The 27,359-nt window shown below is 41.4% G+C and overlaps 1 protein-coding gene across 1 annotated transcript in view; it reads right to left on the bottom strand.

The window, feature by feature from the left end:
• Window positions 1-16,413, bottom strand: part of abr (ABR activator of RhoGEF and GTPase) — a 119,500-nt gene extending 103,087 nt beyond the window's left edge. The window contains exons 1-3 of the mRNA XM_050040247.1: window positions 16,160-16,413; window positions 10,022-10,120; window positions 5,266-5,451 (exon numbers count right to left, since the gene is read on the bottom strand). Coding sequence (XP_049896204.1) covers window positions 5,266-5,451; window positions 10,022-10,120; window positions 16,160-16,279 — 405 coding nt within the window. The 5' untranslated portion in view covers window positions 16,280-16,413. The remainder of the gene's footprint in view (window positions 1-5,265; window positions 5,452-10,021; window positions 10,121-16,159) is intronic.
• Window positions 16,414-27,359: the final 10,946 nt, after the last annotated feature.

Genomic DNA, 27,359 nt, shown 5'->3' with positions numbered 1-27,359 from the left:
CTCAGTTTCTCTGCTACTAAATATAAGCTCATGTAGCAATGCCAATCAATCTTCACATGTAAGAGCTGTACAAAACCAACGAATTTTATTTATACAGAACAAGGGCTGCATGATATGAGGAAAATATTCATTAACCTTGTTGAATAATAAATAAACATAAAGTGTACCCAGTTCTTGACTCTTGTGCCATGTCATCTCTCTTGTATCAAAAATAATGCCAGACAGCAGACATGCTATTATGTTTTTAGGCACCAGTTACTCTCTGGCATCTGTACTTTTGTCTACACTGATCTTGTCACACTCTTCTCCTGCAGTACGACAGCACTAGTCCAATAAACCTCACTCATGTGTGCAGATTCTGCCCAATCAGATGATGCCTAACAGCCAGGCTCTTTCTGATTGCCCAGAGTTAACTGCATGGCGTTTATCAGTCAAAATACTACAGACAAAATGTAATTTAATATGTTGTTACTATGTTCAAACTGCAATATCCCATTCTTTCACAATGCATGTGCATGTTGATATCCGGATGACGTTAAAAAAAAAAAAAAATATATATATATATATATATATATATATATATATATATATAATGTGCAGCCCTGTGCAAAACACAGTCCCGAACTAATAAAATTATGATTTAAAAAAGGAAATATTACCACAAAGAATAAGTGACAACACTAAGAATCTGACTAGACCTTCAATGCTAACTTTCCGTACGCATCAATCGCGCCAAAGAGACATTTCACAAGATTCCAAAAAAAGCATAAAAGTTTGACAGCCTGCTCTGGATAGCTGTTTGTTCTTTTAAACATTAAATAGCCAACTAATTTATAGTCGATAAATCAGTCTAAGTAATTTTTTAGGGAAAAACATTTCTGGTTCCAGCTTCTTAAATGTGAAATTTTTCTGGTTTCTTCACTCATCTATGACAGTAAACTGAACATCTTTGGGTTGTGGACAAAACAAGACATTTGAGGACGTTATCTTGGGAACGTCCCACTGGTAGAAGGCCCGGGGTCGACCTAGAACATGCTAGAGGGATTACATATCTCATCTGGCCTGGGAACGCCTTGGGATCCCCAAGGAGGAGCTGGAAAGCCCGCGACCTGGCTTCAGATAAGCAATTGAAAATGGATGGATGGATGGATGGATGGATGGATGGATCTTGGCCTTTGGGAAAAGGTGATCGACCATTTTCCATTTTTTACCATTCCATAGACCAAACAACTGATGGATTAATCAAGAAAACAATTGACAAATTAATCGACAGTGAAAATAGTCATCAGTTGCAACCCTAATCTGCAGTAGTGATTTTGACCCACTTATGGAAGCTTGGGGTTGTACTATAGCTATAAGTTACAGATTCAGCTACTTGGCTTGTCTTGAACCAGATTCCATTGAGTGCTTAAGTGAGAAACATGGCTACAGGAAGTCCTTTCCATCAGTTTCTCGCTCGGAACTTGTCCACCTTCACCTTCAGACTATTTAATCTATTGTCTTAAATACCCAATGTACAAACTGGAAGTTGCAAACTTTTAGTCACAGTGGGTTACTGCTAATTACAGCCCTGGCTAGCATGATTTTATAAGACGACAAAGTGTACCTGAAACCCTCAGTGAGATGTTGAAAACCGAAAGCGAAAGATGTCAACATGGTTGAGAGCGCAGTTTCATATCAGAATGAGACAGACATCCTCATCAGGTTCCTCATAACGCCGGCATGAAATTTACTGAGTTATTCAAGCTGAGCTGTGATATTTATACATCTGTCGAACTGAAACAGGCCGGTGAGAGTCTGTGGTTGAGTTGGGGGGTGAGTGAGCAGAACAGATGCATCTAAATGTCGCTTTACATTCAACCTTATGATGAAAAAAAAAGAAAAGAAAACCTTGATTCAGTCCAGAAATATATATGATCAGATACTGTAAGCTCATAAAAAGATCAGACTTTCAGTCTACTGTGTGCTGACATCTTGTCTACTGCACAGACATGAACTCTCTATTCAAATTTGTGAAACTTACAGATGCTATCTCACAGAAACACACAATAAATCCCAGGCCAGTAGAGCCAGAAACATTTAACAACTTCATACACTAACTTCTCTTTTTTAAAAGACTAAAATAGAAATCCTGGTTCTGACGAGTTTTTCTGCCTGAGCTGGCATGACACTCATTGGTATGCTCTAGTCAAAACAACAGTGTGCTCATGACTTGGCAAAATGTCCCAGGATCTCTCATAATGGGACATCTGATTAACTCACAGCTCATTAGCGAGAATAAATTACGTCTCCTCAGATCCAAAAACGTGGTGCAAGCTGAACAAGGGACATAATTAATCACTGATCCAACATCAGTTAATCACATTTATCTGGTCATTGTCACACAATTTAAAGGTTTGTAAAGCTGCGTAAATAATTCTGACAACCCTATGAGTGTAAAGCAAGTTGCCTATTTCTATACTTCTGTCCTTTGACAATACAATGGTTTGATATTAGCTGTACCATTTCTTTTAAAACAGAGGAAACTTAAAGGGGTAGTTTGGATTTTTGAAGTGTGGTTGTATGAGGTACTTATCCACAGCCGGTGTATTACATACTGCTGGTGATCAGCACGCCCCCAGTTTAGAGACAGGAAGTGGAATATCTGAATATCAGTTGAAGTTGATTTTATATTGAGAATGCTTTTATTGCTTTACCTCGTCGGACAGCCCTTTCCGTTGGCACTACATTCTCTCAGCCGTAGAACTTATTACTATCTCCTTTACAAACTGCTGAAAGTCTGACCCTAACAGCTGATCTGCGGTATACAGTGCGCAGCTATGCGGCACTGACACGTAGGAGTGCGTAAGTTCTACGGTTGAATAAATATAATGTCAAAGGAAAGGGGCAGCAAGGTGAAGTGGTAAAAATATTCTCAATCTGGCGTACACTTAAATTGATATCATACTCCAAACTGAGGGCGTGCTGAAAGCCATCTACCGTAGTTATTACACAGACTATGGATAAGTACCACGGATGTACAATATAAACTAAGCACAAAAAGTAAGGAAATTTGTGTTTGGTAGATTATTTCTTTGTTGTAACAATGCTTCTTGGCAATAAATCTTATACTGTTGGAAAGCCTGTTTACTTCCCTTTTAAATGGTGCCACATTTGTAAGGAACATGCATTTATGAGATGAGCAGCAGAGCTGAGTGTGTGGGTTGCGCATGTAAAATTTGCCAAATCTTCTCTGCCAATGCCATACAGCTTTTCTTTTTTTTTTTGCTGTTGACTCTTGTTTTGAGCTTCTGGTACCCGCAGGTGCTGACAATCAGGTGCCAATCAGCACCTGTGAGCATGGGCCCTGCTACAGTGGTCATAAATTAACAATTCATTATCAGGCCGATAAATTATAGGGCGATAATGGGACATTTTTATTTTTATTATTATGCATTATTCCGATAATTAAAATTATAGCCGATAAATATTCCAACAACCCAAAGCCAGACTGCTTCACTGACTTAACATGGGCAGCATCTACACACCCGACACAGTGGGTGGCGGTACATGTACCTTTGAACTTGGTTTGTGAGTGGCCAATAAACACACAAGAAGAAGAACAACAACAACTGCAGCATACGAGGGCAATACAAGTTGTGGTGTGGACATTGTTCACAGTTCTAGAGGAAGACAACAGGATTGCGCCGAGGGTCTGATCTTTGATTGCAGCTGTCAAACAAGTTAGACACAGCACTGAAGAACCCTCTCCAGAGTGTTAGCATGAGCCGATTAGCAGCAGCGGCTAACATCCAACACAAGGCTTTTAAAAGCTCTGTTGATAAACTTATTAATAAGCGCTGGCCAAGTGATGCTAGAGATAACGATGGTTTGAATTGTTACCTGGCAACCCAGTTTGGAGCATGTCCCTCTCTCTGGCTGTGTGTATGTGAGATACATTATAATTATCGGATATTGCATCGGTTGAAAGAATCCATATCGGTGCATCCCTATTCCCTATCATATCACCCCAGAAAAAATCTGAACTATCCCCTTAAGGAGTTTCTGTGTAAATTATAATAACAGTTATGTTTTTCAACCAGCTGGTTAATTCATATTTTAACATTAAATCCATGGCACTCGATATGTATTGCCCTGGAATGGTGCTAGGCAAAGTAATGACGATTTTATTGTCCATTATCTTTAAAAATCCTATCACAAGATGAGGCTGTAAAAGTCAGAGTAATAATTTGAACAGCAGGATGGCAAAAATAATAATAACAACCTCAACACTATGAAAATTATGAGCATAATAAAAGTGACTTAAATCATTATTTGTTCTCTGAGGTATTCTGAAGCTCCCGACCGTAGAACCAAACCCTGTTGTTACTGTCAGGTAAAAGGGCTTACAGTGGTTCACTGCCACTTCTCTGAATAGACAGTTTGTTAGTCTGTCTCGTTCCAGTCCTGGAAAATTATAAACCACAATATTCTGTTACTGCCCGCCCACAGTGGGTAAACGGGGTGAACTAACAGGACACAGTGTGCCAGGGTTTATTGACTCCAATCATACCAGCTACACTACGGCTCTCGGTACCAAATGACATTCAAAAAGAGTTAAGAGTTTCTACTGATGGCTGCCTCGGGCTTTTACACACTGAATGGAAGCATTACACTGTAAATTAAATTTCTATGAGGATTTACTTTTCCTAAAAGAAGTCCAATTTCTTACATCTCAGCTAAAAGTCTCTATTACAGTATGTTGCATCAGCCCATCTACAGTACGCCAATCACATGTAATGAGTATCTAAAAGAGACACACACACACGCTGTTACAGTATGTTATGTGCAGAGAAGCATTCAAATTACATTATCCACTGCAAATCTGACAATGCAATGATGTAACACAGAGGGGCTGACTTTGAGACGAGCCGAAGCTGGAGCCTTGCTAATTCCACACACAGACACATCCACACACATAACATGATGATGTTGTTATATTATGTACTGAGAGCGCCTGTTTAAGCAACATAATCCAGTGCAAACATGACGCTGTTATAGATCGGAGGCTGCAACGTTTCTGCTAATGCACTCAGACCTCAGACATGGGGGCGCACACACACACGCTTACGCACGCACAGTGTAATTTAGACGAGTGATTCACTGAGTACAAATAGTGTTTGACAATTCTCCCGCTGACACCCGTTTACATGTACCCTGCAAATGATGGAGCGGGATAAAAGAAAGGCCCACACACTGTAGTTCCTGAGCCCACATCACACTCACCAGCTTCTGGAACAAATGTCCCACGGTGACCTTCTCGTCCCACTGCTGGATGTTGGGTAAGAGGGCGTCGTAGAACTCCTTGTGGATCTCAAAAATGTCCTGGATTTTGTAAAAGATGGTCTCTACCTGCTGGATGGTCAGGACGGGCTGCGAGGTTGTGGCCGTGGCTTTTAAGGGACGCATGGGCTGGATGATCAGAGACAGAGAGAACGGACAGAGTCAGTGAACACAACCAAGGACCAGTACATATATGAAGAAGTGGAAACCGAGGCATCACACCTAAACTTTAATGTTAATGTTTCTTCTTGTTAATATCATAAGCTTTATAACAGTATGGTATAATTGTTTTCCAATACACATATCATGTTTGTTTCAACTGTGGCTTAAAGTTCTGAAAAAATGGGTTGAAGTCGTGTCTATTTTAAAAGCAGGCTTTGACAGCAAGTATAATTTTGAGGCAGTTAATTGGCACTTAATCAGCGGCCTAATCGGGCCACTGCCTGAAAATAAAATCAGTTTCTGATCTTGCTATGCGTCACCCAGTGATAAGCGTGTAATCTTAGCCTCTCTGCTCTGCAATTGGGTGACTCTCTTCCCTGCAGTGCAGTCTCTGACCACTCAGATTGTACGCCTACTCAGCTAATCATAGATATGTGCGGAGAGAGGACATGGCAGGGGGGAGACCCTGAATTACAGTGAAAACAAAAACGCTCTCACGTCATGGAAGCCAAAATTCTCTCAGGCTGATGATGACTCAGTCCTGCGCTGATAACAGTGGTTGTATGGAGGCAGAACACAAAGCTCAAAAGCCCTCATCAGGTCTGACAACAGTGTTACGACAGATCTCCATTTACATTACAGAACAGCGTCACGTGATTATGGAGGCTGCACAAATACAACTAGTCACACATTTATAGAGTATTTTGTGTGTGGTATCATTGATGTAGAACAAAATAGAAAGCTTTTATTGTCACTGTGTGGTATACAATGAAATTAGAAGTGCTGCTCCTGGTCAGTGCAATAAAAGACACAGGAAGACACTGCAAACACAAAATCAACTTCAGCAAACAAACATCCACAGACGACAGGTAAAAATACATGACTATACAGTAAGTCTGCACTAGAATAGAAGTATGTATTGCACTAAATTAAATGCAATTATTGCACCATAATGAATGTAATTATTGCACATGAACCATTAGGTCTGCTCTCAAAAGACGGACATCACAATGTGTGTAAGGGGTCATTCAATACTTTCTGGAGTTAAGTGGAGTTTTGGCCCAGGGAAAGAAACTGTATACTGATACTGTAAGTGAAAGCAGGAGCACCTGAACAAACTGATACTCAGCATGTCTTCAAACCTTGTAGCCCATAGTCATATCACTGTCATCTGATCTATTGTTCACAGCAGTGTATTAATGAAAAAGCTCAGTATCAGGTAATAACATGAAAAAAAAAATCCTGTTTTTCACATTTTTTCAAAATATTGTTATAACAAGATGTGTTCAAGTTACAAAAAGAAACTTTTTATTTTTATTTTTGCATGCATTTATTCACCGAAATGATCTTCTGAACAATTCTCTGTTAAAGCTTTGTTAAAGTTTCTGGATGCGCCTCTCCCTGCTGATTCTGACAGAATATTGTAAAAATCCCTCTTAGTGTGGGTCTACAGTATGCATACATATCACAGTATCATCCACCATGCTCAATAACAGCAAAATCTTGCCATGTCTCAACCCGAGCATGAAGCAGTACTTAATCACGTCGTACAGATGGGCCATAGCTGTTCTCCAGCACTGTTTCTTCATCCAAAAATAAGTTTCACATGATGACAATATGTTAAGTATCTTGTAAAAATGTGAAAAACATCTTGTCATAACAAGACACTTTTCATGTTACCTGATACTGATCAGTTTTCTTTGCTGGCGTGGCATCAACACGCTGCTGTAGTAGCTGACCAGACAAGTTTCACACACGATTAGTTGTGTCAATACATGATGAGCCAGGAGGACAGGAAATAAGAGAAGAGGGCCTTTCTGTAGCCTGTAAAGTTTTTGCTGATATCTCACCTTAAAAGTTTTGTTCCCAGAAAGAAACTTTTCTAGTGATGTTGAGTTTAGTATAGTCTAGCTTAGTCAGTGTCTGCATCTCGTGAATCACCTGCTACATCTACAATTACCCCTTTAATTTGGGGTGTTTGGCAGGTGAGAGGAATTCAATTTCTCCCCTGTCTCTTTGAAGCACAGTGAGGCGGTTTGTCAGGAGTTTTTTTGTCTGAACCAACAAGCTGAATACAATGGACTTGTCAAAAGCCTTTTTCAGGTGTTAACACCTGCTGCTATACCAATAGATCCAAGTATAAGCAACTGCTGGAGTCAGATATAGTCAACATTCTCCCTAGATTTTGTCAAATTCACCACCATAATCTGTAACACCGAGAGCTGACACAGAGGGTTACCAAAACACAATCAAACACATGACCTACTTTTGTTTACAAGTCCTGGTCTGCCTTTAATTTCATAACCTACCAAACATAAAAAATGCAACAAAGCAAAAACTAAATTGTAAATACACTCTGTGTTTCTCTCAATGACAGAGGAAGTGGAGGTGGACAGGAACTAACTCGTCATTGTGCGAGTTGTACAATGACTTGTTGTGTTGTCACTGAGGGCTCAAAGAGAAGGAACTGAGAGACAGACCAGATTTCTGCTAGTATTGCTGCAATCTTTTGTTTACCACACTTCTGACGATGTCTTTTTTTTTTCCTGTTGTGTGACTGTCCATGTTCAATTCTACAGTTTGTTGTTTAACTGACAACGTGTTGGTCAAAGTGAAGCATGTGGCCGAGAGCGGCAGGATATGATATAATGGCTTAGCATGGGGAAGCATGTTCAGCAAGTGTTGCAGGAGGCTGCTGTGACTGTGGTCAGTGTGACCATTAACCACTAATAGAGTTCTGACAGTTCACACAGGCCTGCACCAGCTCACACGGCAGCAGCACTGCAACATGCATGCTGCTGCCAGAGTCTTAAAGGGACATTTCACCCCAAAATCATAAATACATATTTTTCCTCTTAGCTGTCGTATCATATATCAATCTACATAGATCAGCCTAGTGTTGGAGATATCAGCCGTAGAGATGTCTGCCTTCTCTCCAATATAAAGGAACTAGGTGGCACTCAGCTTATGGAAAAGCATAAAGAAAAAAATTGAAAAACTCAACAGCAATGTCTCTTTCCAGAAATCATGACCCAGTTACTCAAGGTAATCCACAGGCCTTGATGTGAGCAGTTTCACATGGGAACTATTTTCTATCTACTGAACCACACCCGCAAACCGTAAACATTAATGGCGTCCTCCTCGGCTGAGCTGTAACGTTAGCTAGCTCAGTGATGCTAGCTGACCAAGCAGTAGATGTATGCTTCCATCTGCACTGTGATACAATTGGCAGGTGTGGTTGAGCAGGAAGTAGGGATGCACGGATTGTGAAATTCTGGACCAACACTGATACCAATGTTTAAAATAACAATATGGCCAATAGCTGATACTAATGTTTGGCTGTTGCTTATAATGTTTTTGATGTTATTTATCCCCCCTTTTTGTGCCAGGGAAAAAAAGAAAGTCCTTCATTACAATACCTTTCAATAAAACCTCTAAAAAAAAACCTTATTTCATATGAAAAACTTTTAAGCCATTCAAAATAAATTTTATATTGCAGTGAAAACATCAACAGAGTCGTCCTTTCAACAACTGTATTGTAGTACATTTGAACACCTCATAAGAACATTATAATTTACCTTCACCCAATACTTATTTTTTACTGAAGAGAGCTTGAACATGTCAAAATTTAATTCAGTGCAACCAGTTCCTGCTACCGATTGCTAACAGCTAACAGCTAACGTTAACTAGCTCTCCTCCTGCTGATATTAACACAGATTTGTTGTTAACAATGTCACATTATCAGGGAAACAATAGGGGGCGCCCCCTGATGCATCAGTGGTGAGTTTATTCCATTTAGTCCCGACAGCATCCCAGGCGAGATCTCTGTCCATTCCCAAAATGTTTTCTATTGTCCCCAGGATGACAGGACGCTGTTAGCCTCGAGCCCTGCTTTTTAGCCTGCACAAAATTGCTGTGACACAACAGAAAAACATCGTCCACCGCCATCAGTGAAAGTCATATTATTTGCAGGAAGGCCGATGGCAGTCAACAAGGTGAACATCATCACATACAGATGTCCAGCCGATAAATCAGTGCATCCCGAGTAGAAAGAAAATAGTTCCTACATGAAACTGCTCACAAGAAGGTCTGTGGATTATCTTGAGTAACTGGGTCATGATTTCTGGAAAGCAAATGTATTTATTTTTGGCTCTTTGAGCACCACAAGCCAAGTGCCATCTAGCTCCATTATACTCAAGAGAAGACAGACATCTTTACAGCCGATATCTCCAACACCCGGGCAAATCACACCAAAAAAAACCTAGTGATGAATAGCACTAGTGGTAAGAGCAAAAATGCGCAATTTTGATTTTTTGGTGAACTGTCCCTTTAACACACTGGGGTTTTTTTGCCCTCAAAAAGAAGTGAATCTGTCAGTCAGTGTCAGAGAGAGACATTTTCTTCACTCCAGCTGTATTATGTTAACACGTGGTGTTGTGTGTTTTGTGATGTGCTTTGTGCAGTGTGTGTGTGTGTGTGTGTGTGTGTGTGTGTGTGTGTGCGTGTGTGTGTGTGTGTGTGTGTGCGTGCATCTCACCAGTAGCAGGGCCTCCAGCTGGTTAATGTAGATCTCCTCGCTGGCCAAGAATCCGGACAGCACCAGTTTCTTCATCTCCAGTCCTTTCTCTATGTCCCCCTGCAGGATAAAACATACATGTAGTTATACATTTCACATTTCTAACCAACACCACATCACAGAACGGTGACTCACGCTCGTTTCCTGCATGATGCCACTGCAGTTACCACATTAGGTAAACCTGAGACTAATACACACACATCCAGAGTTTGTAGGAATGAGCGGCATCTGTTTATTGGGAATCTAGGCAGATCTTAAAACATGTAAATGGCTTACTTCCTCTGTGGGAAACACTTACTCCTCATACAGTACTTCCAGGCAGCCGCTGCATTTTGATTCAATATCAGGGAAGTCACTTCCCTAGCCATGTTTGGGGAACACCGAGTGACAGCAAAACAAGACGCACTAATACTTTTATCCCTGTCCTGAGGAGAACACTAGTCTGAGTGAGAATACTTCAAAGAAGAAAAGGTGAGAAATACAGCTGCAAGCAGTGAGCGACAGAGGTTAGACTGAGGTGAGGTTCTTCACAGTCTTGCTGTTGGTATTCTGCATTATCCCGTCATCCCAGCATGCACTGGGCAGAAGGCAGTGAAATACGGGATACTGGAGGATGAGACAGTCAGACTCACTTCAGTAAACACCTTTAGGCATTCAATTCATCTGTCCGACATGCCTGTTATTCATCTACTGTACTTTGGATATAACTATAAATCTCACATGATTTATATAAAATCAAAGGTGTCAAAGCGCTTTCACACTACATGTCACATTCACCCATTCACACATACATTCACACACTGGTGGCTGACGCTACCATTCAAGGTGCCACCTGCTACTCAGTGACCACTCACACACTGATGGAACAGCCATCGGGAGCAATTTGGGGTTCGGTATCTTGCCCAAGGATACTTTGGCATGCGGACTGGAGGAACCGGGGATCAAACCTCCTGCCCTCCAATTAGTGGATGACCCGCTCCACCTCCTGACACAGCCGCCCCGGTCAAACTGTGAAATTCTCTGGCAAGTAATTTCACATGTTATCGACGCTTATTCAATTTAAGAAAATGTAAAGAGACAAAATGACTGGACAGCATGACTTTAAACGTGAAGTCAACAATCCTGATTCAATATGCTTTTGTCAAGTTCAGTTAATATCTCCTTTCAGACCTCCACTTGTTTATTCGGTGACGTTGCCTTTGTACATGGCATGCTCGTGCTAACCGCTGCGCAAAGCGGTTTGTCCTGTGTGAGCCCTGAAGAAAAAAACCTGGTGTTCACACACAGTCCTGGGTTGTAAATGGGAAACAAACAAAGTGGCTCGGACTGAGCCACACAACACAATTGTGATGTGCTTGTACACAGGACATGGGAAAGGCCACGGTTGTATGAAGAAAAAGGAGAGTGGGAACAGAGGGATGTTAACAAGGAGCTTCTGAAGGAGCACTGACGGGAGGGGCCCATTTGTTTGTGCTGGGTGCAAATATCATCCATCTTTGTCCAGAAACTGACTCCACCTTCAATGAGCGATGTTTACCTTTGTGTGTACAAGTGCTTTAAAAGGTATTTATGTTGTTTAAATAGAGAACGCACAGACAGGTAGAGATAAAGATTTTTCTTCTCCCTGCTCTTTTCAATCGTGGACTTGGATAAAGTTGTTACAGATTGGAATGAATGTTTTGGAACTCACTAGCCACAGTGGCAGGTGGACAAAAAAGTCAAATCCCAAGCACCCATTGGTTTGTGGACTCCCGTTTTAAAGCCTCACGTTAAGCATGTTGGCTGTCACCATCTTTGTTTTTGGAGCCAGAGGTGACCATATTTGGATGAGAGGTTGGCGCTGTAGAGCAGCAAGGGTCGGATGTAACTGAGAAGCAGAGGACACAAACTCAAAGCGGCCACACTCTTGAATATGCGTAACTTTGGGGCTTAGCTATAAAGACCAAAACCGTTTTTTTTTTTTTTTTGTACCAGGCTGTGAACATGTTTATCTCTGCTGTGACGTTGGACATTTCAACATGGAGGTCTGTGGGGATTTACTCTGTTTTGGAGTCAACACTTGAGACAACCCTAATACAAACTGTGTGCTTTGCAGATCAACACACAGACTCACTCTCATCACTTGCACCATCTAATCTAGTCAGCAAGCCATTGAGTTTATATAGTTCACACTATGTGATGGTGTGAGAATGATAACGATGCTTCATTCTTCATATACAGAGTATATTATTCATAAAGATATATTAACGCCTGCCACGCAATTCACACTGTAGTGTAAATGGTAAAAACCCACAGTGGTGTTAATATAATCTTAACAAGTAAGGTCAAGCCACTTTATTTATAAAACATATCAAACAATGTGTTGACCAAAACACTCAAAATGCGTGAAATCAACACGAACAATCCTCATTTAAATATTCCTCCATAATAAAACAGCATATAGATTAACAGTAAATCAGCAGCTTTCCCGAACAAAACACCTGCTCATGCTGTCATTCACACACACGTCCATGCACACAAAAAAGGCAACACAGCGGAGAACTGTGGTGAAAGCAGTGTTGAAGTGTCATATGTACTTTGAGGGAGGCCAAAGAACGAGCATGAGGGCAGAGAGGAAGATTAATTATTAACACGAGCAGATCCTTACAATGATATCAGCACACCAGCCCTGCCTGATAAGACAAGGAAGGAGCCATGACCTCATTGTTTAACCCAATCACGACAACATCCACCTTCTGACACTGATGTTATCCCTCAAGACTGGAGATGTGCTGTATAACCATGTACAGCGTATACACTGTGTGCCAATAAACACTTTACATGTCTTAATTACAGGTTTAGTAAGCATCCGTTCACTGGAGGACAGCAGAGATTTAGCAGAAACGAGCGAGAGAAATGAGAAATATCTATGTGCTGCCTAATTTTTTTGCCACCTGTTATAACTCTTAAATGTTACATGTGCACCTGTTTATCAACATGCATTTCCACACGTATGATGATGGCAGCATTGATGCTTAATCTCCCTGTGATTGTTTCTGTCAAGTAACGCCAACCATACACAGGAAGACTTTTAAAAGACTAAAGTCTGGCACCCTCTCACATCTACAGACAGTGTGAGTTTTAAGTCTCACACTGAAAGATTTTGCAAAGACTGAGGATCATGCAGGGTCACTATTTACAAGACTACAACCAGATTCCTTTTGAGATTATTTCCAGTCCTGCTCCTGGTGAAAAATATTACGCTAAAATCCCTTTCAGAAATATGACAATTCCTCATGTGCCCGCAAAAAAAGATACACAGTATTTGCATACAAACTTGTTGTCTCAACTCGCTACCAGCAAGTGGTTGGCTGTGTTATTTTAGTGAAAGGAGACAGTGGGAGTGAGAGATGAACCGTTTCAAAAATAAGATTTCTCACTAAAGTAAGTGCTGGTTGGTGGATCAGATACACGCCGAATTTAACACAAGGAGCAACCTCTGACGCTGAAAAATGAAGCCAACGCATAGTTGCAAAAACTGCAGCTCCTCTAATGGCCACTTAAGGCTGGAACCAGGGGTGAGTCAATCCCCATAAACCCTCATGTTAAAAATGCTCAACTTTACTTTAGGTTTTAGTGGAATTTCTTTACGATCATGTCCACTATGGAGCAATCTCTTATTCACTGCAGGAGGTAAAGTCCTTAAAAATAGTATATGACAGCAACATGACATAAAACAGGTGGGGCAGGTGTTTAAAAATGGTTGGTTAAAAAAGTTTGGGCTGAGAGATTCAGAATTTTTATCTTACCTGCAAATTAAATCTGTTTTGGAGTCATTGCTTTCTAAGGGTATGGACATAGGGAACAAGAGAGACTTGGAAGACCAATTAATGAGGGCTGCTGGCAAGAGAGGTACAGTCTCAACAATGTATAAGCTGTTGTGTTCTGCTATCTTTGACAACAAGGCAACAAGGCTGCTCTAACTCTTCAAGATGATGTGATGCTATGCCTGATGAATTTGACAGTCCCTGGAACTTTATCAGATCGTGTTTTGAGAAAACTTAAACAGACTGTATAATTGAATCTCTGTCATACTCTGTACTCCCCCACCTCCTTTTTTGTTAGTTCATTTGTTCAGTTGTTTGTCTGTTTGTCCGTTTGTCATATCATTTTGGTTGTTGTCATCTTGTTTGTTGTTGTAACTGCTATTAAAAATGAAAAGTTATTAATAACTTTACTTTACAGCGGAAATAAACGTGTTTAAGACTTAACAAAATCTTAACGGGTGAGTTATGTAAAAACTGGGCTGTAAAGTTATGCAAAATTACTTATGGTCTGCTTTGGGGGACAAACTATCTGCAGATAGTGTCCTCAGCTTCTAAGTTCCTCCATAGAGCCAGCCTTTTGCCCAAATATGGTCACTTCTGGTTCCAAAACAGCCAAAATGCCACACTCATCCATAAACCAAAGGGCGACATCACAGTAGCTACATTCATTAATTTATACAGTCTATGGTTAAACATTGACTCTTGTTAACTCCACACCTCCAGCCAGTTTCTCCTCCTTTTCCACAGTACAAGAGAACCAAGACTTGTTCATGTTCTTGCACCTCACTGGAGTGCCCTCCATGTTTACTGTCCACCAGGCATGCTGCTTCCTGTTTGGTGCTGGAGAGAGCGAAGCTACTGGTTGTTGACAGTGTTCATTGAACCTCACATCAAGACATCAAGACGAGAAAAAGACCAACTTAAACCAAACGATCAAGATCACGGGCGCACGCCACAATTCTATCAAAACTCTCTCTCTGATATTATTCCAACATTAGAAATCTGTCTGTGTAAGTAATTTGGTGAACGTCCGACGGAATAGTGACTAAATCTAAAGCGAATGATAAAAAGAGCCAGAAGTGACAACTAATCTCTTTCAATCCAACTGTGGAGAGATTTCAATGAGGGACGTCTTTCAAAATCTATCAGGCTGCATTCACATCAACACCTTCAGTTAATGAAGGATTTCGACAGCCCATGTATTCAGCAGAGTTTGAGTCTGCTTTAATGCTGGCATTCCTTGAAAGAAACTGAGAGAAAACGTTCCCTCTAACTCAAACACCAAACAAAAGCGGCACCAGAAATGAGTCACACTCTTGAGACTCTTTGATATGCAAGTACGGCTACAGCTCACCATTTATTTTAAGCACCACGAACCACATGTCCACATCTCCAGACAAGTGTCATTGTACTTACTATCGAAATTACACCCCTGAGCTATTTCTTACAAGATTTCTTAGCTTCTTTGAGGTCTGAGGTATGATGCCAGATCTGTGTCGTCACACTGACCCACAACTATACGCATGCATTTTGTAGTAAAAGTAAACGAGTACATGTTGATGACTTGTAAGTCTTACTACCTCCGTGACAAACATGTCACATTAGGGTGAAAAAAGAAACAGGAAAACTATTTTTTCCGACAGTGGGAATATTTTCCCTCAGCTGTACAAAGAGCTACTGTGTGGCGGGAGAGGGCAAGATGAGAAATACATGAGCGGTGAAAGGATTTTTCCATGGCAACCTGCTCCTGTGTGTCTCACTTACGTTTTTAATACGGAGAAGAAAAAAAACTACATGCTTTTTGTTGTGCCCTCTGCTCTCATTGTGTGTGATAAAGGAGCTGATATCAAGAGTGACTGGGAACGACGCAGACAGCTCTGCTATTTGTCAGTTCATCTGGGAGGAGTACACACACTCACACACTCACAAACACACACTGCTTCACAGACAGAAGTTACTCTTAGAAACAGACCAGCCGTCTTTAAAAAGCAGCAGAGTAAGGAGACATGTGCTCTGTAGTCGCTGCCTCATCAGGCCACGCTGACACATCAATGGCTGTCACACACACACACACACACACACACACACACACATACACAGTCTTGCAGCCCAGATGGCTCATAGGCACACATAGCGGCACAAAGTGACGCCACATCACGCCAAAACATCAGCAAGACTACACACTTTGCTATATATAGTCAAGCTTTCAAGCCCAGTCAGCAGGTCAGACTTGCGTAAGTGTGTCCATATGTGTGTATGAGTGTGTGTATTCCCCTGCATCCAGCTGTCTCACCTTGAACTGTCTATGTGTCGGAGTGATGGGATCCAGCTCCCCATCTCCATATTCAAACACCTCCTCCTCCTCCAGCACACTGTCCAAGTAGCACAGCACCTCCTCCTCTTCTTCCTCCATGATTCTCTCTTTCTTTTTCTTTCTTTCTCCTCCTCCTCCTCTCCTCTTTCTGCCTCTGATTCCCTTCTTCAGGGCCTGTCCGGACACATCAGTGTTTTCCCTTCAGAGCAAGTCGTCTGGACACCGAGAGAGAAAGAGAGAGGACCCCGCCTACACAACCCCACCCCCCTTCCTCTGCCGGGCTTCCTGGTGTGAGTGTGTGTACTCTGTGTGTGTGTGTGTGTGTGTGTGTGTGTGTGTGTATCACTGTTCCACCTCGGTCGATGAGGTCTGCCCTCCCTCTACACCCGCCCCTTCCCTCACAACAAAACGCTATCCAGCCACTTCCTTGATGACTACATAGACTGTTTCTGTCTGAGCTTCACTGGGAGAGTGCCGCTTCTTTCTCTTCATTTCTTTCTTCCGTATCTTCAGGCAAAAGCCACTTCCTCAAACACACAGCTTCTCTCTTTCTCACATCACTGAGTGTTACAGAGTTCTGTCTCCTTCTCTCTGGCCATTGTCTCTGTATTGATCTGCTGAGAGCCTTGGATGTGGAGCTGAGACCAGCTAATGTGCCGCTGGTGCGGCTGATTCTAATTACAGGTCACATAGTTCACTGGGTAACAGCAGTTTAGAGCAGGCAGAACACCAGGTTCAAATATAAAAATGTTAAAACAGACATGTGCACCAAGAAGGTCTGTTTGGAAAATCAATAACTCTGGATACTGGAAAGAAGATTACAGTCAAAACGACTTGTCCCAGTTGAGATGTGATGACTCAGCTGTGAGTCTGTGAGTGAAAACAGTTCACTTGCCACGACCTCTCACCCTGCTCCTGAACCCTAGGAGCCATTTTACAGGAAGTCAGCCTCCCTCTGGATTTTCTTCCCCCCATTTCTCTGGCTGGTTCTTCAGAGTCTTAAGTCTTAAGGCAATTTCTGCAAGCTTATCTTGCAAATTCAAGGCTAGTTCTTCAGGTTGCTTACCTCCTAGCCCGGGGATACTTGACTTGTTTTGCCCAGGGGCTACTTTTGCAACATGACAGGAGGCCAGGGGCCAGTTGGTAATCAAACATCTACAATATTTATCAAATAAAATGAATAAACTTTAAAAAAAAAAATAAGCACAGGTAAAGGCAAATTCATGTGTTCATTTTTCATTTAATTGCCTGTTTTCAGCCTTTAATGTGTGCTGTCACCACTCCTCTTTGCCAAGAGGTAAATCCAGATGACCAGTCCTGCTTAGTTCAGGTGTAAAAAGGGGCATCTCTAGGATATGAGGACTGCCAGGAGGTATGGAGGATCCTCCCCTAACATTTTTAATATATATTATTATTATTTTTTTATTTTATTATTATTTAGATTCAGAGTGAAAAAAAAAAAATCCCAGCGTGAATCAATTTATTTTGATTGTGAGTTAGAAAATGGTCAGCTCCCACCTGGCACCTATCAGGGGCCAGATTTGGCCTGCAGGTCGAAAGTTGAGTATCATTATCCTTGCCTTTATTATGTAGGTGAGATTTATTTTACAAGCTGCAGCCTTGGAAGAGCGTTGGGAAAACAAAAAAAGAGTAAATTTATGCTTGTGGCTTGTATTTCTAGGTCATCTCAGTTGCAAGCCATTAATATGGGTGGATAAAGGAGCATACAAAAAAGAGGACAAAGGATAGAAAGTAAAATAACAAAAGGCAGAAACAAGGAGGATCAAATAAAATGAAGAAAAGAAAGAATAAAACTGAAGCTGCCAAAATAATTAATAAATGGCTTTATTTTTCCATCTTTGTACTATTTCCTCTATTTATTTACTTTCCTGTTAAATTTTCCCTTTTATTTTTTTTACTTATTTATCTATTTACTTATTTGAATTATTTTTATTTTATTTTTTTAGTCATTTTTAAATGTAGGTATTTTTTTAATTAATTCATACATTTATTTTACATTTATTTTTTATTTATTCATTTTTAAATACATTTGTTTATTTTACATTTTGGCAGCTTTTGTGCTCCAAATAACTTGTCAAGTAAATTTAATTTATTCAACATTAAATCACCAATTTTCCCTTTTATAACACCCACTATCTTTAGACCCACCATTTAAAAATCCTTTGAAGGTGGGGAAAAAAACACAGACAGAGCAACAACAGAGGGTGGTATACACAGATACACTGACGCCATGGTTTTAAACCAACCCAAAATACAAACTAAAACATATTCATGTCCATTTAACTCTCATGCGCGCATATTTACAAACACGCTCCTCATGCAGAACGTATGCAACTTGGCGTGGAGGTGCCAGCGTTGGATCTCTCACATCAGCAGATGAAAGGCAAACTCAGCGGAAAGAAAGGCCAACTTAACAAGGCGGTGAGGAGAGGACAACTGCAGTGGAAAGACTTTAGAAGCTGCAGCGTCTGATGTGAATCCTCCACATTTAATCTGTGGCAGCATCAAACCAGCCTACCAAACTATAAACTGCTCCAAAATAAAGCAGCAGAACTACATATTGAGATCATCCAGAGCTGTTTGCCTAACATTATGCCTGCAATGACGGCTACTTAAAGGTGGAGGGATTCAAATGTTTATCATATAAAATGCTCCTAAAAGTGCCTGAAGAATCTTCTTCTTGCGACCACTTTATTTCATCATTAACAGCGACCTGAGGTTCCCAGGATTCACTGCATTTAAAAGTGAATGAGTACTTCAACTGCATTTCTTTCAAGTGGTTTGTGCGAATGAAAATATAATTAACTCTCACTGAGGAAACTAAATTCCTGAGAGCGAGCCTCTAGCAACAGGTCATTGGACTAGTCCTTTCACATTATTGCAGTTTTGCTGAATGCTTTAACACTCACAGTGATTCTTGAAGCAGTGCATTTACCAAGTGTGCCAAACAGGATGCACATTCTTTGCTTTACACTCTGTTTGTAATTTAATAATGCACTTCTCGCAAAACTGGAAACATTGGTCTCTACACATCTCTACTCTGACATATGTGAAAACATTTTTAGGAAATGAGCCCACTTACAAATCAAAGCTTGAGCACTATAAATATACCACAGGTGAACATTTGATTTGAACAACAGTGGAGGGCAATATTGGACAGAAAGGTGTGAATGAAGTCTTACTGCCGGCCCCACAGAGAAGGCGAGATGTAGCCAATTTTTTTTTCTGTTCCTTGTTTTCTTACACAAATCTCTTCCATTTCTTCTTTGCTTTTGTTGTTTGAGGAGTGTTTGAGGAACAATAGTAATAGTGTTCAGAATAAACATGGATAATTTACACATTTGGATACCTGTGTGTATGTGTGTTTACAACATGTATGATAAAACGGTACTGCAAACTGCTGTGATCTGCACACAGAAAAAGCAAAAGGCACAAGTGCCACAAGTCGCTGTCTGGGAACTGGAGTAAGCCGGACACAAGGTTCAATTTTGTGGGGTTAAAATGCTCTTTAAATATATAGGATCCCTGATAAGTGTTAGTGATTTTTCATAATCTAAGCACAGTGGGCAGAGTAACACTTGGTGCAGAAAGTCAGTTTGGCTCAGGTGCAGTAAGAAACGATTGTAGAGACGTTGGCACACGGACAAAAGGGATTTCAATTAAGGGAAATGCAATCCTACTACCATTTTGCATCTTAACAATACAATACAATAGGTGTTTGCTTTAGGCCCATGGCCCAACATTATGTTTCAGTTTTGGCCCTCCAAGGGAAGAAGTTTTTCACGTCTAATTTATAGTATCAGTGTGTAGTTGGTGCCTTGTGTGCTAATTCAAATGTAAGTGTGTGTACTGAACTGACACAAAAACACAATTTTTAAACAGTTTGAAGAGTTTTTTAAGAATCGTTTGCTTTTGCAGAAGATGTTTAATGTTTCACTGGTTTGGTTTAAATTTAAGTTTTGCAAAAAATAGCCTTTACTCTAGTTTCAAAGATGGTGCTGAAGCAATCAGAAAACAAATGTGAAAATGTCCTGTCTCTGTTACCACATGGTGCCACTAGATGGAGACACATTTTCATTTAAACGAGCCGACCTCAGTACAGGGTGATTCACTGTGAATTCAACAGAACAATAAAATGAATAATTCATACATCACTGCTATAACAAGAAGGTCAATGATCAAGGCCACGGTGTGTTTGCACTGCTGCGATAATGCGATGACAATAAAGCTGCTTGAAGGAGAAATAAAAAGAGTCAATGGGAGAGAGCGGGCAGAATTAAAGAGCAAATAGAGCAAAGTGGGAGCTGTGAGAGTCAGGGTGGAAAAGGTGACCATGAGACATTTCTATAAAAGGTGTCAAAGGGTATTTCCCGGAAAATTCCCTACTTCTGTTATAATGTATAATAAAGAAACAAGCTTTGAAAGTGTAAACCACAAAACAAAAGTCGGAGCCAGTTCCACCTGCATGTTAAAGCTGCTGCTGTGATGTAGCCTCTTATTGTGTGCGTGTGGGAGGATCAGTTCAGGTCAGGGTCAACATGACTCCCGCTGAGCCTCCCGGACTGGGTGGTGAGCACCCACTCACACAGCATGACACACAACTGGTCACACAGGACACACATAGCTGCTGGGCATGAAAAGAGCAGTGCTTAACCCTGACCCACTGACGTGACGGAGTAAATATCAGCGCCACAGATGCTGATATATGCAGATAAAACCATTCAGGAAAGTCAGCATTTTTATACGACAATGAATGTATTTCCATTTTATGAAAGATTTTGCATCAGCCTCTCTAAATGCCTGGAGTCTGGTGGGACTTAACTGGGAGATTGTACAGACAACAGTGTGTTTCATATTTCCTGCAGCAACAGTTTACTTGAAGTAAACACAGGCAGTATTGCATTTCTTCTCCCCATGTGCCCTGACAGCCTCAGTGATCGAATAAACAAAGAAAACAGTGCCACCTACAGCAACTAAAACCTAAATTATGCACTTTAGGTGCACAGGAATAAACTGACATCACTGAACACTGATTGACTGACAAATGATCACTTCAATGACTACTTTTAAAAACAGCATTGTGAATATACAGTCCTGGAATGAAGGACTGAATAACTGGCAAATTGGTGCTGATGGCGTCAAACCCCATCTGGGTCAGCGGTCACTTCCTGCTGCCGTGAATGCGCCCCCTGCAGTGTGCTGCAGGCAGTCCAGCTATTGTGACTAATCGCTCCCAATTACACAGGGTCTAGTTCCGGCGGCTAACTTCAGGAAGAAACCTCCTACTGCTAATTGCATGAGAAACACTTGGCTGATGACGTATATGTCGGCTTTAGCTGTATTATATTCCTGACAGCATGTGAATAATGTCAGGATGGTTCATAATGTACAATATTATACTTTCAAATAACATTTCAGTGGCTGTAAGAGTGATTTCACTTCAACTTCTTAACTGTTTAGATTCCTTTTAACTGGCTAACGTACAACTTGATGCCAAACTTTGCCTGGGAAAATGTAAACACAGGCTCTTCGGGAATGTGTGTTGTAAATTGTTTCATCTGATTTAGCGGGGTATCGGAAGCAGGGACAGGCATGAAGGGTATAGGACTAGCCTATCTTCTTGCAAATGGTCTCATTTGCTTTTGCAAGTTACATCGGTATTGAACTAAGATTGTGAACCGGTTACGAACTCCTTGTAGCGGCCTTAAGAAACTCACCTAGAGGAGAACTGCACCCAATCAGTCATCCTGTGTGTAATCACAACCTGAAACATCCAGCCTGTGATTTATGTTGCACGGCCCTCTGTCTCCATCTGTCACATTATTCCATTGTCTAACCATACGAAGTTGTGTGTAGAAGTTCAAGTGTGGATGACTGCTACTGATGTGTACCTGTGTCTCTATGTGTGTGCGCTCTTACCCCTGGCAGCATCCCCTCTGGGGGTGTGGGGGAGACCGTTTCTCCGTCAGGCCCTTGGGGCGCGCACAGCTGGGGCGACATGGTGGGCGATTCATCTATATAGGGCAGCGTCTCGGAGCCATCCTGAGACTTGCCGTCCTCCGCTCCGTCCCCCTCGTAGCCATCTGTGTTGTAGTTAAAGTCTGGAGGACATGGAGATAGGGAGAGAGGAGATGAAGAGAAAAACAGAGAGAGATGGATGCTGATTAGCATTTCAGCACAGAGAACAAGGCCATCGCTGGGCTCCAGTGACTCACAACCACGACTGAGTGAGAACAGTCTAGTACTTCCTCAATTTCAAGCTGTAAATTCTCCCGTTACCCTCTACTTATTCTGGTACTCCATATATGACAAAAGAAGAATGGATGAAATAAAGGCTGACATTTAGGGAGACAGTTTATACATACAGACAGCATGTGGATATTTTAAGAGATAGTTCACCTAAAAACCAAAAATACATATTTTTCTTCTTAAATTGTTTTAATGTGAGTTGCTGAGTGTTGGAGATATCAGCCGTAGAGATGCCTTCTCTCCAATATAATGGCACTAGGTGACCCTCGGCTTGTGTTGCTCAAAGCGCCAAAAAAATACATTTGAAAAGCATTGAGTGACAGGAAGTGTTCATCTACTGCTACTTCACCTAGCACTACTGAGCTAGCCAATGTTACAGCTCAGCCAAGGAGTGTGCCACTTATGTTTACATCTCGTACTGTCACAAGCATGAGCCTCTTGTCCATGAGTAGATGCACACGTCCTTCTGCTCGGTGATACAGTTGGCGGGTATGAGAGAAAACAGTTCCTACATGAGACTGCTCACAACAAAGTCTGTGGATTATTTTGAGAAACCAGGTCATGATTTCAGGAAAGCTGAGTGCCATCTAGCTCCATGACATTGGAAAGAAGGCAGACATCTCTACGGCCGATATCTCCAACACTCAGCAACTCACACCAGAACAATCGTGACTTATAAATAGCTCTACAGGTAAGAGGGGAAATTTGTAGTTTTGATTTGGGGGTGAACTGTCCCTTTAACAGGTAAAACAACAGTGGTGTAACAGTGGACTGTTGAAGCTGGTGAGAAGCAGAAAACACGCCAACAACAGCATGAAACAGTCTAGCGTGGCTCAGCTGGTTTCAGTGCTGAACTACATATAACTGTTAAAGACAGGTATCTAATCTACCCCTGTGCTGAGGACTCCACATGTGACTTTCTTCATTCAATTTTAAATTTGTTTCCATGTATCTATGGGTTTTACATATTCGGCTTAGTGTCAGTATTGAGGTCGATATTCATGTCCAGTGACAACGCTGGTGTTCTGGCCTGAGTAACAGTGACAGTTCCAGTGGAAGGGAACAGTGCTGACTCTGAAATGACTCCTGCTGCCCTGCCTTCAAAAGAACACCGGTGAAGGAAACAGTGGAATAACAAAAAGGCATGGGGAGATATAAAAAGCCAGTGTGAGACATAAAAGATATTTGGTTGACACCATTTATATCTGATGTCTTTATAAGAGAGAATGGTGATATCAAGGCTGAAATTATGACACACACTTTCATGAGAAGGGTCCAGTGTTTAAGATTTAGGGGGATATATCGGCCTAAATGGATTATAATATTTATAACTATGTTTTCATTAGTGTAATCACCTGAAAATAACCACTGATGTATTTCCGTTACCTTATAATGAGTTGTTTATATCTACATAGGGAGCAGGTCCTTGACCATGGAGATTGCCATGTTGCACCGCTATATTTCTACAGAAGATCAGAATGGATAAACCAAACACTGGCTCTAGATTGGAGAGACCCTCTTAACATCTGGATCTTAAGTTATCAGAGAAAAAAGGTGAGCACACTTTAGCAGGTGCTGGGCTAACGGACGTTCTCCGACAAGCCGAACAGCACCAGAGAAACACAGATCTGTAAAGTGAAACTGCTTTATTCCACGTTTTTACTGGTTCAAATCACCAGGGGTCTCATTCATAAAAGAATGCATAGGATCCATACTGAAAATGTACATATGGTCTAAAGCCAAAAATGGCGTGCGCCAAAAATATTCAACAATTCATGAAATCAGGCTTCAACCTCGCCATCTGTGAAGAAACTTTGTTGTCTCCCAAACGTTCGTAAACATGGGTTTCTCCCATCAAGTCTCCCATTAAGCCTGTATAAAGATCACAAATTTTGCCTGGGAAGTAGCATACCCCTCTTTCAGGCCTCGTTTTGTGCATGCACAATGTTTATAAATGAGACCCCTAGTGTGTTTGTTTTGGAAAGATGATTCTGCTCCCGATAAAAACACTGAAGGGATCCTAACCGGAAGAAGTTTCAACTGGTTACAATCCTGAATCCTCACTGCAAGATGCCACTAAATCCCCACAAATCTCACACACTGCTCCTTTAAGTAAGTACAAAGTTCAGGATGTTTGTTTTTACCCTAATGGGACACTAATCCATGTGATACAGTGCAGTGTATTCCTTTATAAGTGCATGCACCAAAGCTTGTGTAACTATTACAAAAAGCCACAAGCAGTGGGCTGGTGTAAAAGCTGAACACAATGTTTGGAAAATGATGTGGGAGGTGTGTAGGTGAGCCTATCTGACTGCATATAACCTACCCTGAGCTCAGCCACCACTCTGAAGTACAAATGTGTGTGAATCCAACATTGTGCAGACACACATGTGCTCCAGAGGGCGTGTGTGTTTGTGTGAATACCGGACAACTCTAACGAGCCACAAATATGAACTAATTGGAAAATAAAAGCAGGGGTCAATCCCCACTGGGACGACACATGCCATCAAGCTAATGCTGATGGGTGCCTAGAGTGGCCAACACACCGCCGTCTGTCACCTTCTGACACGTACCGTAACCCGCAGTCGCTGGACCGCCCACCTGCCAATCAAATAATTCCCTCCATCTGTCCGTTGCACGCGAGTAAGTATGTGGTCACAGCTACCATATGGTTTATTTGTAGCTGTTGGGCAAATAGCAGACAAATGCAGCACTTCAGCTGACTGCACAGAAAACAGTGACAGCGTGCCGAAGCGCTGCGAGATGACACGAGTACAACGAGAGACATAAATGTGAGGAGTGGGTTAAAATTCTGAGGTGGGGTCATATGTCCAACTCCAACTGTGCTGTGATCGTGACATAAAAAAAAGATCTGCTCTTCCAATATTCAAGCATGTGTTTGTTTTCTCTCTTTCTCCCTCTCGTCCATCTGTTCCCTCTCTGACTCTTCTGTACACCTTCTGGCCTCCTGACAGGCTACTTTGTCCCAATCTGCTGAAGTTGTCTGCGTGTATGTGAGCATGAGAGAAAAACAGAGAACTGTTCTTGTTAAATTAGATATTCAACTGATGTTATAGCACCCGACAGAGCCCCCAAATCCTCTGATTTCCACCCAACTCACAGTTGAGGTCTTGAAACTCAACTGTGAGCTGAATGGATGAATGGGGTAGCGTATCTGTGTTCCCCAAACACACTCTCACTGGCAACTCGTCAAATACCAACACTTGGACAATGGCCCCACACATAAAACTATGACACTCTTGGTACCTCTAAATGGATACTGTGTCTTTTATAAATAAACTAAGAATGTAGGTAAAACACTTCTTAGGTTGTTTTTAGGTTTACCTCCTTAGGTTGAGGCAACAAAAGTATGTAGTTAGGTTTTTGCCTGACTAGGGCTGGGCGACAAAACGATCTTGAAACAGAATTGCAATAAAATGTACATCGATGACAACGATGCCCTATAGTCATTTTACTCGATATGGATAGACCTAGATAAAGCCAAACAGCGTGTCATGCAGCAGAAGCAGAAGAACTCCTGTCCCCTTATCACACAGCCAGAGAGCTAAGATCCTCCGATCAAAGGTTTTTATCAGTCCCGAGATCTAGGACTAAGTGTTATGGGACAGGAGTTTCTCTATCGCTGGAATTCTCTTCCTCCTCCCATCCGGTTCTTCCCCACCATTGAGATTTTTAAAGTCATTTAAAAACGTACCTGTATTCAGCCGCCTTTGATTGTGCCTAAGCCAACCAGCCCAATTTTTTAACCTGCAGTCTGTGCCTTTATTGTGCTTTTATTACTACTATTATCCTTATCAGGATTTTTTGTAATTGTACTATTATCTTTGATCGTACTATTTTTTTTCTCTTGTTTGTTCTCTTCTTTTGCTTTTTGTTTTCCTCTGTGTATGATGTTGAGCACTTTGGATCAACGGTGTTGTGTGTAAAGTGCTGTATAAATAAAGTTGAGTTGAGTTGAGTCATTGTGTACGCCCATGAGTGGAAGTGAGGAGCAAAGCGGTGGTGAAGCTAAGGAAGAGCTTGCATTATCCTTTAAAAAAAGATGAAATTGTGGATGAAAAAGGTTACCCAGCGTCAATAATATGGCAGTAGAACGTCTACTCGAAAGGTGACGACGCACGGACAAAGATGGTCTGCAAAACATGTCGTCAGTTGGTGCAAACCAGGAAGGAAACACAATAAACCTTTTCCATCACCTGAAAAGGTGGCATCACAGCGACTACACTGAGAGCATGAAAATCAGGGCCAAAACCGGAATATCGTATGTTGTAAAGCCCTCTGAGGCAAACTGATTTACGATATTGGGCTTTGCAATAAAATTTAAATGAACTGAACTGAAAAATACGTGGTTAAGTTTGGAAAAACTATATCATGGCTTGGCTTAAAATAAGTACAGCTTTTACTAACATAATGTAACGTCACTGGCATAGTATGCTACACACACTTGCACACTACATTACTGTATGATTTATTATTCAAATAACTTGGCTGACTTTTGGCTCCACATGGTGAACAAACAGTGGCCTCCTGGGTGAAAGTCCAGAGTTTGGTTTACCCATCCACCTCCACTCCTGCCCACACTCTATGGACTTTCTTGCTCTTCATACTACTGCAGTTGCTCGGAGCATCAAAAATGCCACCACCTGATGTGTCTCATAGTACCATTAAAGGGTGCCTCGGTGCAGATATGTCACACCGAGGGCCACTAACCAAGCGTCTGTATTTTACGAGTTAGGAGTGAGACTGGGTTGGTTCCCCAGCTCAATATCCTCTGAATATGACCCATTAAGGAGACCTTTAAAAGGATGTCAGGTTCTCAGAAACGTGTTTACCCACTGTCAAATGATCAGTGTATGTTTCCCAGTGTCAATATGTTAAAATCAACCAT

This window comes from Epinephelus moara, chromosome 3 (genome assembly GCF_006386435.1).
Source record: "Epinephelus moara isolate mb chromosome 3, YSFRI_EMoa_1.0, whole genome shotgun sequence".
Lineage (NCBI taxonomy): Eukaryota > Metazoa > Chordata > Actinopteri > Perciformes > Serranidae > Epinephelus > Epinephelus moara.
The sequence above is the reverse complement of the archived record's forward strand: the minus strand, read 5'-3'. Positions and strand labels throughout refer to the sequence as shown.